The sequence below is a fragment of the Oncorhynchus clarkii genome, chromosome 9, assembly GCF_045791955.1.
Source record: "Oncorhynchus clarkii lewisi isolate Uvic-CL-2024 chromosome 9, UVic_Ocla_1.0, whole genome shotgun sequence".
Lineage (NCBI taxonomy): Eukaryota > Metazoa > Chordata > Actinopteri > Salmoniformes > Salmonidae > Oncorhynchus > Oncorhynchus clarkii.
In genome coordinates this window covers 67,490,358-67,503,308 of record NC_092155.1, presented here as the reverse complement: position 1 = coordinate 67,503,308, position 12,951 = coordinate 67,490,358, and the positions used below count along the sequence as shown (strand labels likewise).

General features: G+C 44.0%; 1 protein-coding gene across 1 annotated transcript in view; it reads right to left on the bottom strand.

The window, feature by feature from the left end:
* The window catches only part of LOC139416822 (low-density lipoprotein receptor-related protein 1-like), a 217,526-nt gene that overhangs the window by 10,811 nt on the left and 193,764 nt on the right, over nt 1-12,951 (bottom strand). Inside the window, exons 71-85 of the mRNA XM_071165909.1 lie at nt 11,499-11,631; nt 10,923-11,045; nt 10,544-10,666; nt 10,119-10,256; nt 9,804-9,941; nt 9,361-9,480; nt 6,541-6,827; nt 5,223-5,404; nt 4,683-4,789; nt 4,335-4,454; nt 3,904-4,080; nt 3,191-3,331; nt 2,860-3,033; nt 982-1,143; nt 1-171 (exon numbers count right to left, since the gene is read on the bottom strand). The exon at nt 1-171 is cut by the window's left edge and continues 4 nt beyond it. Coding sequence (XP_071022010.1) covers nt 1-171; nt 982-1,143; nt 2,860-3,033; nt 3,191-3,331; nt 3,904-4,080; nt 4,335-4,454; nt 4,683-4,789; nt 5,223-5,404; nt 6,541-6,827; nt 9,361-9,480; nt 9,804-9,941; nt 10,119-10,256; nt 10,544-10,666; nt 10,923-11,045; nt 11,499-11,631 — 2,296 coding nt within the window. The remainder of the gene's footprint in view (nt 172-981; nt 1,144-2,859; nt 3,034-3,190; nt 3,332-3,903; nt 4,081-4,334; nt 4,455-4,682; nt 4,790-5,222; nt 5,405-6,540; nt 6,828-9,360; nt 9,481-9,803; nt 9,942-10,118; nt 10,257-10,543; nt 10,667-10,922; nt 11,046-11,498; nt 11,632-12,951) is intronic.

Sequence of the window (12,951 nt, the reverse complement as noted above, 5' to 3'; positions counted from 1 at the left end):
ACATGACCTCTCCTGAGGCTTTGGGCACACACTTGCCGTTGGGTCCACAGTACTCACACTTGTCCAGCTCACAGAGCTGTCCATGGAACTGAGGGGTACAGCGACACAGCTTGGTGGCATTGGCCGTCTGCAGACACATGGCCTCGTTCTCACAGTAACCCTCACATGTACCTGGAGGGGTGATGAGAAGATAGAGCCAGGGAAACGGGGCTTACAGTCAGTTCCTCACAGAGGAAGACTCTTCTTCTTTTCAACCATTTCTGATTAGGGATTAAGTATTACATTACAAAGTGGATTGAATAAATTATTATTGTTATTGAAATGAAAAAAATCACAGGAATGAACGATACACCTGAAAATACAGGAAGTATATATTTAATTACTCTGTTATAATACAGGAACTATAGATTTAGTTACTCTGTTATAATACAGGAACTATAGATTTAGTTAGTCTGTTATAATACAGGAAGTATACCTTTAGTTACTCTGTTATAATACAGGAACTATATATTTAGTTAGTCTGTTATAATACAGGAAGTATACCTTTAGTTACTCTGTTATAATACAGGAACTATAGATTTAGTTACTCTGTTATAATACAGGAACTATAGATTTAGTTACTCTGTTATAATACAGGAACTATAGATTTAGTTAAACTGTTACACAGATCAATCAATCAATCAAATGTATTTATAAAGCCTTTCTTACATCAGCTGATGTCACAAAGTGCTATACAGAAACCCAGCCTAAAACCCCAAACAGCAAGCAATGCAGATGTAGAAGCATGGTGGCTAAGAAAAACTCCCTAGAAAGGCAGGAACCTAGGAAGAAACCTAGAGAGGAACCAGGTTCTGAGGGGTGGCCAGTCCTCTTCTGGCTGTGCCGGGTGGAGGTTATAACAGTACATGGCCAAGATGTTCAAGAGGTTGGCATTGTTGCTTAAATCATCCCTTATCAACCCGTTATAAACTACACACTCACTGTATTGACACTGGTCTCCCAGATACTCAGGCGGACAGCGGCAGGTGGGCTGGTTGCCCTGGGATACAGTGCAGTTGCCTCCATTATGACAGTAGTCCTGACAGGTGTGGAGTTTACACTGGGGCCCCGTGAAGCCCTTCAGACAACGGCAGGTAGGGGCCCCTGGGAACAAAGGGTCATGTTAAATAAGAACAAAAATCTAAATGAAATGGGCCCAATTCAGATTTAGGAAATCAACACCTTTCCTACGCACTTCTCAGTAGTTGGTGTTCAGACTTACCTAATGCAGGCGTGTAGTGTGCTCTACAGGTGTGTCTACCTTGCATACACTGAATAAATGTAATTCAACCACTGAAAACCGTCCCACTTGCTGGCCAACAGATTTTCTTGTGGAGTTTTCATTCAATAGGGTTTTCAGTACATTTATCTTAAGCCATCCCTTTAAATACGCTGTACCTGTAATTAGAATTTTGTCGACAGACTCACTAGAACACATTGAGAGAACGGGTTCAGAATATAGGGATCAATGAAAGAAAGTCATCTATATATATAATATATATACGCATATATGCATAACTGATAAAAAATACTGAGATTTTGTAGATTTAGGCCAGTTTGGGGTTAGGAAAGTATATACAGTGCCTTGCGAAAGTATTCGGCCCCCTTGAACTTTGCGACCTTTTGCCACATTTCAGGCTTCAAACATAAAGATATAAAACTGTATTTTTTTGTGAAGAATCAACAACAAGTGGGACACAATCATGAAGTGGAACAACATTTATTGGATATTTCAAACTTTAAATCATGGAACTGTACGACAACATGCGCCAGGCTCCAGGTTTAACCTGTTACGTGTGGTCTGAGTTCCATAATAATTCAAACAGGCTGCATGTCCCAAATGATGAAACAACGTTAACCTACGATGATCCAGTAACACTAGCCTCCCTCAGGAACAACTACACAGAACTGACAGAGGAAAAAGGTCAACGGAATGGAGTGAAGCAAAATGTAGGATACAAATTGAAGGAAATGAACACGGAAGTGACAGTTATACCTGTATGTGGGTAATACTGACGGTGGCTCACGATAGTGGCTAATATTTATCATGATACACATTGTAAAATAATGGAGAAAAGCCAGGAATGTAATGAAAATGTAAAGCACATGCATCAACTCAGCAGGTTCAGCCCTACAGAAGCCTATATATAGCTTGGCTCTCCAAATTTCATCCACGCAAATTACGAGGGCACACAAATTCTGAATAACAGCACGGCTATTTATAGCCCACTTCACTGTGGAAAAGGGACAGCAACATGCAATACATGTCATGTTGATATGATTTTCAGTTTGCTTCCATATGACTGGTCTCACATTCGTCTCCAGTGATCATAAGGAAACATTTTACTAAAACAATTGCTATGTGTATTTACAATCCAACTCTCTAAATGGATTACACATTTACCTATCTGTTATCAATGGCTCTTATCAATTTATAAATTACAGTGCAAAAATCAAGTAGATGCTTTTCCGCTTGGAACCGGCAGCTTGCTTGGCCTTATTCATGGTTTCCTCACGCGTAAAGGTGGTGGAATTATGAGGGAATGAAGTCAAGTGGGTGAATAGCCTGCTATTATCATGCTTAAGTTCAAGGTCAGAACACACATAGAAAAAAAGGCAATTACGTCCCATTTACGTGCACTTAACACTCATAGGGCTGAATCCTAGAAGGGTTCCTATTAATATCAACGCACAATAGAGTCCCCACAGTCCCCCTAAAGCAGCCCCTACAGTCTGCAATAGAAAATGGCTGCCACCGGCACGTAGACTAGTTTGCCAGTTGCAGCCACACCAAGGACTGTATATGCTCAGGTAACCTACCTACGACTGAGGCAGTGCAGGCTCCTCCATTCTTACAGTAGTCTCTACACTGGTTGACCTCACACCTCTCTCCAGTGAAGCTGGGCTGGCACTGACACTTAGCCTGCTGCCTGGTGTTCAGAAAACAGTTCCCTCCGTTCAGGCACTGGACTGTACATGGCCCGGACGGGGGAGCTGGGAGAAGAGGGGGAGAGGTTATTGATAAGAGTCCCACTGGGCACCAAACGTCTATTCAACATCTATTCCATGTTGGTCCACGTAATATTGTTGAAATGACATGAAAACAACGTTGATTCAACCAGTGTGTGCCCAGTGGGGCGTGTGTACTCACAGAATGGAGACCGTGTGGTAGGCGGTCTCTCCACACATGTGCCGTTTTCAGCCACGCGGTCGTTAGGACAGGTACAGACTGGACCACTGGGGCTGAGCAGACACAACCATTCACACTTCTTCCTGTCACATGGGTTGGTCACTAATGACACAGAGAGAGAACAGACAGAGGGATAACAGACAGTAAGAACCAGAACAGGATCAAGAGAAGCGTCACTAAAATGTGTTAAACTCCACTGAACCATATGTGTAATAGATGTCAACAGTAGTGCACTATGGGGAATAGGGGTCTGAAGAAGAACACTATGTGGAATACTGTATATAATGGATAGTTAAATACTGTATATAATGGACAGTGTGTCACAGACAGAGAGTCAGCTAGAGAGAGTCAGCTAGAGAGAGAGTCAGCTAGAGAGAGTCAGCTAGAGAGTCAGAGAGAGAGAGAGAGAGAGAGAGAGAGAGAGAGAGAGAGAGAGAGAGGGAGAGAGAGGGAGGGAGACAGACAGACAGACAGACAGACAGACAGACAGACAGAGAGACAGAGAGACAGACAGACAGACAGAGAGAGACAGACAGACAGAGAGAGACAGACAGACACTCTCTACCGGTTTTTAGCGGTGGTGGTTTGATAGGGGTCAAAAATAAGTGTACTATATGGGGGAGTAGGGTTTCATTTAAAGAAATTAGCTATAGTGTAGGCAGACAGCCACTCACTCTCTGGTTGTTTGTAACGGTGGTAAAGGACAATGTCTGTGGCGTGGTTAATGCCAGTGGTCAGGTTCTCCATGGGGCTCTTGCCAAACTTGTTGACCCGGAACACAAAGTTATTAATGTAGGTGACGCCATATATGTAGTCCTCAAAGATGTCGATGCTGAACGGATGGAGCAGGTCTGGGGATGGAAGGAGAGAGGAACTGTGAATCCTGCCTTAACTATGTCCCTTTGAGAACTGAACAAGGCCAACCCACTCTGTAAAACAGTGACAACTGTATCTTGCTTAAAAATACAATTTCACTACTTATCCTTTAATTCATAAATTGTTACCCATGTAAAATTCAGTAGGAAGCAAAGATGGGTGGGATCCTCATAAAACTACACTGAACCCCAGCCCTGAGATAAGTGTAGTTTAGTGTAGTGAACTGAACTGTTTTTGAGTCCTGTGACGGAGATGACAGGGTCGGAGCCGTTGAGTCGCACGCTCCCGATAACAGAGAGCTTAGCGTCCGCCCAGTACAAGCGCTCATTGAAGTAGTCTACCGCCAGACCTGGAGAGAGGAGAAGGAGGAGGTGGTGGTAGAGGAAGAGGAGTAGGAGCGGAAGGAGGAGCGGAGGGTTAAAGAGGACATGGATAACACAAACAGTGACCAGAAAGAAGGTATGATACCACTTACACCACTATGCTAATGCTATGCTAATGCTATGCTAATGCTATGCTAATGCTATGTATAAGTGTTAATACTAATGTTAGGCTACAACGCTAATGCTATACAGACCTGTGGGCCACTGGATGTTCTCATGGACCAGGGTCTGTCTCAGGGTTCCATCCATGGCTGCTGTCTCAATCTTAGGGTGGTTTCCCCAGTCAGCCCAGTACAGGGTCCTGAGAACACAGAGAAACGCAGTCAAAACAGCTCAGCAGGAAATACACGTTTTTTATTTGAATTTTTTTTCTCCATTTATTTTCGCATTGTCTTTTCCAGGACAGTGGTGGATGCATAACTAGGCCAACTCAATATAGCTGGGGTTGGCTGGGCTTGGCTCAGTAGTGGTAAAGGGTACTAGTCTCTGAGTGGTACAGCGGTCTAAGGCACTACTTCGCAGTGCTCGAGGCGTCACTACAGACCCAGCTTCGATCCAGGGCTGTATCACAACCGGCTGTGATCAGGAGTCCCATAGGGCGGTGCACAATTGGCCCAGCATGGTCCAGTTTAGGGGAGGGTTTGGCCGGGGTAGGCCTTCATTGTAAATAAGAATGTATTCTTAACTGACTTGCCTATTTAAATAAAGGTTAAATAAAAATAAAAAAATCTCACCCTCTCTGGGGGTCCACTACAATGGCGTTAGGCTCGTCTATCATGCCTGAGATTAGGGTCTTGCGGTGTTGGCCTGAAAGTTGGGCCACCTCGATCACATCTCTGCCAGATTCAGTCCAGTACAGGTTACCAGCCACCCAGTCCACCGCTATACCCCGAGGCATGTTTAGATGCCCTACAATCTGGTCAGAGGGAGAGATAACAGTGGGATGTTTAGATGCCCTACAATCTGGTCAGAGGGAGAGATAACAGTGGGATGTTTAGATGACCTACAATCTGGTCAGAGGGAGAGATAACAGTGGGATGTTTAGATGCCCTACAATCTGGTCATAGGGAGAGATGACAGAGGCATGTTTAGATGACCTACAATCTGGTCAGAGGGAGAGATAACAGTGGGATGTTTAGATGACCTACAATCTGGTCAGAGGGAGAGATGACAGAGGCATGTTTAGACGCCCTACAATCTGGTCAGAGGTAGAGATGACAGAGGAATGTTTAGATGACCTACAATCTGGTCAGAGGGAGAGATGACAGAGGAATGTTTAGATTACCTACAATCTGATCAGAGGGAGAGATGACAGAGGCATGTTTAGGTACATCTCATTATGATGTGAACAGAAAACAACAGACCTTTCTGAACTATGAGACTTGGCACTAACTGCATTCTACTTATATTGTATCACACATAGGATGTCATAACAGTGCCCATGTTTTAGTGTGTGTGTCTGTTTGTGTGTGTGTACATGTGTGAGTGTGTACATGTTTATTTTTTTAAATGTATCCATTATTTTACCAGGTAAGTTGACTGAGAACACATTCTCATTTACAGCAACGACCTGGGGAATAGTTACAGGGGAGAGGAGGGGGATGAATGAGCCAATTGTTAACTGGGGATTATTAGGTGACCGTGATGGTTTGAGGGCCAGATTGGGAATTTAGCCAGGACACCAGGGTTAACTCCCCTACTTTTACGATAAGTGCCATGGACCTTTAATGACCTCAGAGAGTCAGGACACCCGTTTAACGTCCCATCCGAAAGACGGCACCCTACACAGGGCAGTGTCCCCAATCACTGCCCTGGGGCATTGGGATATTTTTTAGACCAGAGGAATGAGTGCCTCTTACTGGCCCTCCAACACCACTTCCAGCAGCATCTGGTCTCCCATGCAGTGACTGACCAGGACCAACCCTGCTTAGCTTCAGAAGCAAGCCAGCAGTGGTATGTAGGGTGGTATGCTGCTGGTATGTGAGTATGTGTGTGTCCTTGTGTGTGTGTGTGTGCAAGCGTACATTCCTGTTAGTGTCACTCAAGCCTCACCTCCAGGGTAGTAACACCTCCCTCACTATGGCGGCGGTTACGGCGTGTATTTGACAATGTGCCAGAAGATGACGATGATGAAGGCAGCTCGTAGGAGGAGATTCTGCCAGTGTGCCAGTTGGTCCAGTAGATGCGGTTGGTCTTGACGTGCAGGTCCATGGCATCAATGCGCACGTTGGCATCGCCCTGGAAGCTCTGCTCGTAACGCCAGTTGGGCATGCCAGGGTCCAGGCTGCGGATCTCGTTGTCATCAGCGATGTAGAGCACCTGTCTGCTACTGTTCTGGTCTGGAAAGACCGGAGGGAAGGGTTGAAGGGCGGGAGGAGGGAGAGAGAGTGAGAGAGTGGTACGGAGGGAGGGAGAGAGGAGTCAGGAAATGAAGAAAGAACTTCGACACAGAATTCATGAAAATGTCAATGCATTCATTGTGGCTGAGGAAGGGTTAAGAATACACTATTTCAAAGTATTTAGGGTTTGAAGAAGAAATCTACACATCTAAAAGAACACTACACTACTAGAAGAACACCACAATACTAGAATAACACCACTATAAGAACACTACACCACTATAAGAACACTACACTGCTAGAAGGACACTACACTACTAGAAGAACACTACACTACTAGAAGAACACTACTATAAGAACACTACACTACTAGAATAACACTACTAGAAGAACACTACACTACTAGAAGAACACTACACTACTAGAAGAACACCACTATAAGAACACTACACTACTAGAAGAACACCACTATAAGAACACTACACTACTAGAAGAACACTACACTACTAGAAGAACACCACTATAAGAACACTACACTACTAGAAGGACACTACATTACTAGAAGAACACTACACTACTAGAAGGACACTACACTACTAGAAGGACACTACACTACTAGAAGAACACTACACTACTAGAAGAACACTACACTACTAGAATGACACTACACTGCTAGAAGGACACTTCACTGCTAGAAGGACACTACACTACTAGAAGAACACTACACTACTAGAAGAACACTACTAGAAGGACACTACACTGATAGAAGGACACTACACTACTAGAAGGACACTACACTGCTAGAAGGACACTACACTGATAGGACACTACACTACTAGAAGGACACTACACTGATAGAAGGACACTACACTACTAGAAGAACACTACACTACTAGAAGGAAACTACACTACTAGAAGAACACTACACTGCTAGAAGAACACTACACTACTAGAAGGACACTACACTGATAGAAGGACACTACACTACTAGAAGAACACTACACTGCTAGAAGGACACTACACTGATAGAAGGACACTACACTACTAGAAGAACACTACACTACTAGAAGAACACTACACTACTAGAAGAAAACTACTATAAGAACACTACACTACTAGAAGAAAACTACTAGAAGGACACTACACTACTAGAAGAAAACTACTATAAGAACACTACACTACTAGAAGAACACTACACTACTAGAAGAACACTACACTACTAGAAGAAAACTACTAGAAGGACACTACACTACTAGAAGAAAACTACTAGAAGGACACTACACTACTAGAAGAACACTACACTACTAGAAGAACACTACACTACTAGAAGAAAACTACTAGAAGGACACTACACTACTTGAAGAACACTACACTACTAGAAGAACACTACACTACTAGAAGAACACTACACTACTAGAAGAAAACTACTAGAAGGACACTACACTACTAGAAGAAAACTACTAGAAGGACACTACACTACTAGAAGAACACTACACTACTAGAAGAACACTACACTACTAGAAGAAAACTACTAGAAGGACACTACACTACTAGAAGAACACTACACTACTAGAAGAACACTACACTACAGAAGAACACCACTATAAGAACACTACACTACTATAAGAACACTACACTACTAGAAGAACACTACACTACTAGAAGAACACCACTATAAGAACACTACACTACTAGAAGAAAACTACTAGAAGGACACTACACTACTAGAATAACACTACACTACTAGAAGAACACTACACTACAGAAGAACACCACTATAAGAACACCACACTACTATAAGAACACTACACTACTAGAAGAACACTACACTACTAGAAGAACACCACTATAAGAACACTACACTACTATAAGAACACTACACTACTAGAAGAACACTACTAGAAGAACACTACACTACTAGAAGAACACTACTGGAAGTACACTACACTACTAGAAGGACACTACACTACTAGAAGGACACTACACTGCTAGAAGGACACTACACTACTATAAGAACACTACTAGAATAACACTACTAGAAGTACACTACTAGAAGAACACTACACTACTAGAAGAACACTACACTACTATAAGAACACTACACTACTAGAAGAACACCACACTACTAGAAGAACACTACACTACTAGAAGAACACTACTAGAAGAACACTACTAGAAGAACACTACACTACTAGAAGAACACTACACTACTAGAAGAACACTACGCTACTAGAAGAACACTACTAGAAGAACACTACTAGAAGAACACTACACTACTAGAAGAACACTACTAGAAGAACACTACTAGAAGAACACTACACTACTAGAAGAACACTACACTAATAGAAGAACACTACTAGAAGAACACTACACTACTAGAAGAACACTACTAGAAGAACACTACACTACTAGAAGAACACTACTAGAAGAACACTACACTACTAGAGGAACACTACTAGAAGGACACTACACTACTAGAAGAACACGACACTATAAGAAGAATACTACACTACTAGAAGAATATGCTACTTACTGTCAGCCTTGCAGGTGTCGTTGATCCTGGTGAAGTGTTTGTAGCAGCTACACTTGTAGGATCCCTTGGTGTTGTTGCACATGTGGGAGCACACCCCAAACTGCTTACACTCATTCTTATCTGAGAGGGGTCAGGGGTTAATAATTGAGGTACCTCAATTAGCATTTGAAGTGTAAGTATATTTGAAATATACTGATTGAGCTCTGAGTGAGCGAGTATACATGAAATGTGGGCTTGTAACCTTGTGATGATATTTGGGGATATGGGATTGAAAGTGAGATATCCCAGTAGATACTGTTTGTAACATGTGTGTACATAGTGTAATAAGCTTGACCCTGTAGAGGACATCCTGGTGTGTGTAATAAGCTTGACCCTGTAGAGGACATCCTGGTGTGTGTAATAAGCTTGACCCTGTAGAGGACATTCTGGTGTGTGGAGTGTACCTTCACAGGTGTTATGAGCAGTCTTCTGGAAGCCTGGTTTGCAGGAGCAGAAGGAGTCTGTCTGGTTGCTGACACAGTGTGCCTCGTCCCCGTCCCCACACAGAGTCCTGTTACTCCTGCAGTTGTTCAGCTTGGTGTCTGCAGGGTCAGAGACACACCACAGGCAGAGAAGAAAACGTTGATACACAACAGTGTTGAGCCATTGGAAGGTTAACGGAACATTGTGTGAGAAAAAGAAACCAACGCTGTCTTCTCCAACATGCCATTAGAACGGTAGACATGGTGATGTGTTAACCAGTCATGACTTGGGGTCACCTGTCTTGCAGTGGATCTCATCTGAACCGTAGTCCTCACAGTCATTGAAGAAGTTACAGCGCAGGCTGGAGCTGATGCACCTGCCATTGGCACACAGGAACTCATCCTTGTCACAGGTAGGCTGGGCTGGAGGGGGCTCTGAGAAAACACACATAAACCAACCATCACATTGCTCCTGGGGGGATAAATAAAGGTGTATTAAATGTCTATTGAATTAAATGAACACAACCCCTCTGATCCAATGTCTATAATTGCATACCACTGAATAAAAGGACAATGAAGTCCTGTATTGGATTTGCATTCTGTCATAGGTAACATAAGTGGTATGGTAGGTGTAACGATGGATCCTCTCCACAGGGAAAAACAGCTCATCAAGGAGACAGCCAGTTGGTGTGTGCTAAAGGCCAGCAGCACAGGAAACTCACGGCAGTTGAGCTCATCAGAGTTGTCCCCGCAGTTGTCAACTCTGTCACACTGTTTGGACACTTTCAGACACACACGGTCGTTCTGGCAGCGGAAACTCCTGGTGGGGGGGCACTGGAACCTCCCTAAGGGGAGGAGAAAGAGGGGTTATGAGTCAAGGAGTTAGGACTCAGAACAGGCTTTAGGATGCATACCCTTTTCTGACCATCGTGACAACTTGACCTGAACTGTGGTGGCTCTGATATTTTATTTCACATTGTCCTTCCCATCATGATGGATGAGTAACTAGGCCAGCACAGTACAAGTCAGTTCAGCTCAGTACTGTGAAAAGGGTACTAGTAGACAGGATATAATATCACAGGATCTGATGTCACTACTCACTGCACTCGTCGGGGTTCTCGTCCGAGTTGTCTCCACAGTCGTCCTCTCCGTCGCATTTCCAGGCCAGGGGCTTACACAGCGTGTTGTTACACTGGAAGTCATCCAGGGGGCAGTGTCTCTCAACTGAGACAGGGAGAGGGGAAGAAGAACAGTAGGTTGCCCATTATTGACCCTGTTCCTGTAGATCCTACCACAGGCAGGATCTACAGGCTACACATCTCCAGAATCCCTCTCAATTAATAAACATAGAGGACTCCCGAGTGGCACAGCGGTCTAAGACACTGCATCTCAGTGCTAGAGGCGTCACTACAGACCCTGGTTCGATTACAGGCTGTATCACAACCGGCCGTGATTGGGAGTTCCATAAGGTGGCGCCCAGTGTTGTCCAGGTTAGGGGAGGGTTTGGCCGGGGTAGGCCATCATTGTAAATAAGAATTTGTTCTTAACTAATTTTCCTAGTTAAACAAAGGATAAATAAAAAGGATGTTTAATCTCAGTATAACCACACCCTTTTAGCACTGTGGCCATCTCAAACGCCAGCATGAGCGAGGCACATGGGGACACAAACACACTCACCAGCTATGTGACACTTCTCCTCATCGCTGCCGTCCAAACAGTCAGCATCTGCGTCACAGCGCCAGCGGTTGGGGATACAGTGGCCGTTCTTACACTGGAACTGATCACTGTCACACTTCAGGTCACAGCCGTCCTGAGGAGCACACACACACGCACACACCCACAAGCACACACACGCACGCATGCACACACACACAAGCACAAGCACACACACACACACACACACACACACACACACACACACACACACACACACACACACACACACACACACACACACACACACACACACACACACACACTTTTAACCACTCAAGTAAAAGGCACATCTCTAAACTATAAGGTCAACCGATAACATAGAGAGGTTGTTAGTAGGGGAGAGTGGGGTAAATTGAGCCGCCCTATAATTTATAATTTGACCAAATATTCACTGAAGAGGTCATCATTTCATGGAGTCTGTGAAGGAAAAAATGGGATATTGTGTCATTTATTGTGTTTGAGGTTTCATGATGCTTGTATACTAACCGAAGTAGATCATTGAACGATTTTTCTATACATGAGTTGTGGTCTTTATAAGCTTCATTATAGACATATGGTTGTGGTGGTTCGAGCCCTGAATGCTGATTGACTGAAAGCCATGGTATATCAGACCGTATACCACGGGTATGAGAAAAAAATACTTTTTTTACCCTGTCCTGCGGCTAAACTTACCCTGTCCTGCGGCTAAACTTACCCTGTCCTGCGGCTAAACTTACCCTGTCCTGCAGCTAAACTTACCCTGTCCTGCGGCTTAACTTACCCTGTCCTGCGGCTAAACTTACCCTGTCCTGCGGCTAAACTTACCCTGTCCTGCGGCTAAACTTACCCTGTCCTGCAGCTAAACTTACCCTGTCCTGCGGCTAAACTTACCCTGTCCTGCGGCTAAACTTACCCTGTCCTGCGGCTTAACTTACCCTGTCCTGCGGCTTAATTTACCCTGTCCTGCGGCTTAACTTACCCTGTCCTGCGGCTAAACTTACCCTGTTCTGCAGCTAAACTTACCCTGTCCTGCGGCTAAACTTACCCTGTCCTGCGGCTTAACTTACCCTGTCCTGCAGCTAAACTTACCCTGTCCTGCGGCTAAACTTACCCTGTCCTGCGGCTTAACTTACCCTGTCCTGCGGCTAAACTTACCCTGTCCTGCGGCTAAACTTACCCCATACACGGGAATAAGTTGTGCCAAGAGACAATTTTTTTGGGACAAGGGACAAGCTATGTTTTCAAAACTGTAATATTTACATTATTTCAGATTATTTCCAGGTATACACACCATCCTGAAATATATGTAGATATCTTTGTTTGAATATTTGCCTTGACGGAGTGATGCTGAATGTTAAGAATTGCTCAACTTACCCCACTCTCCCCTACAGTATGAGTCAGTAGCGTTATCTATTACACATGTGTCTAACTCAGA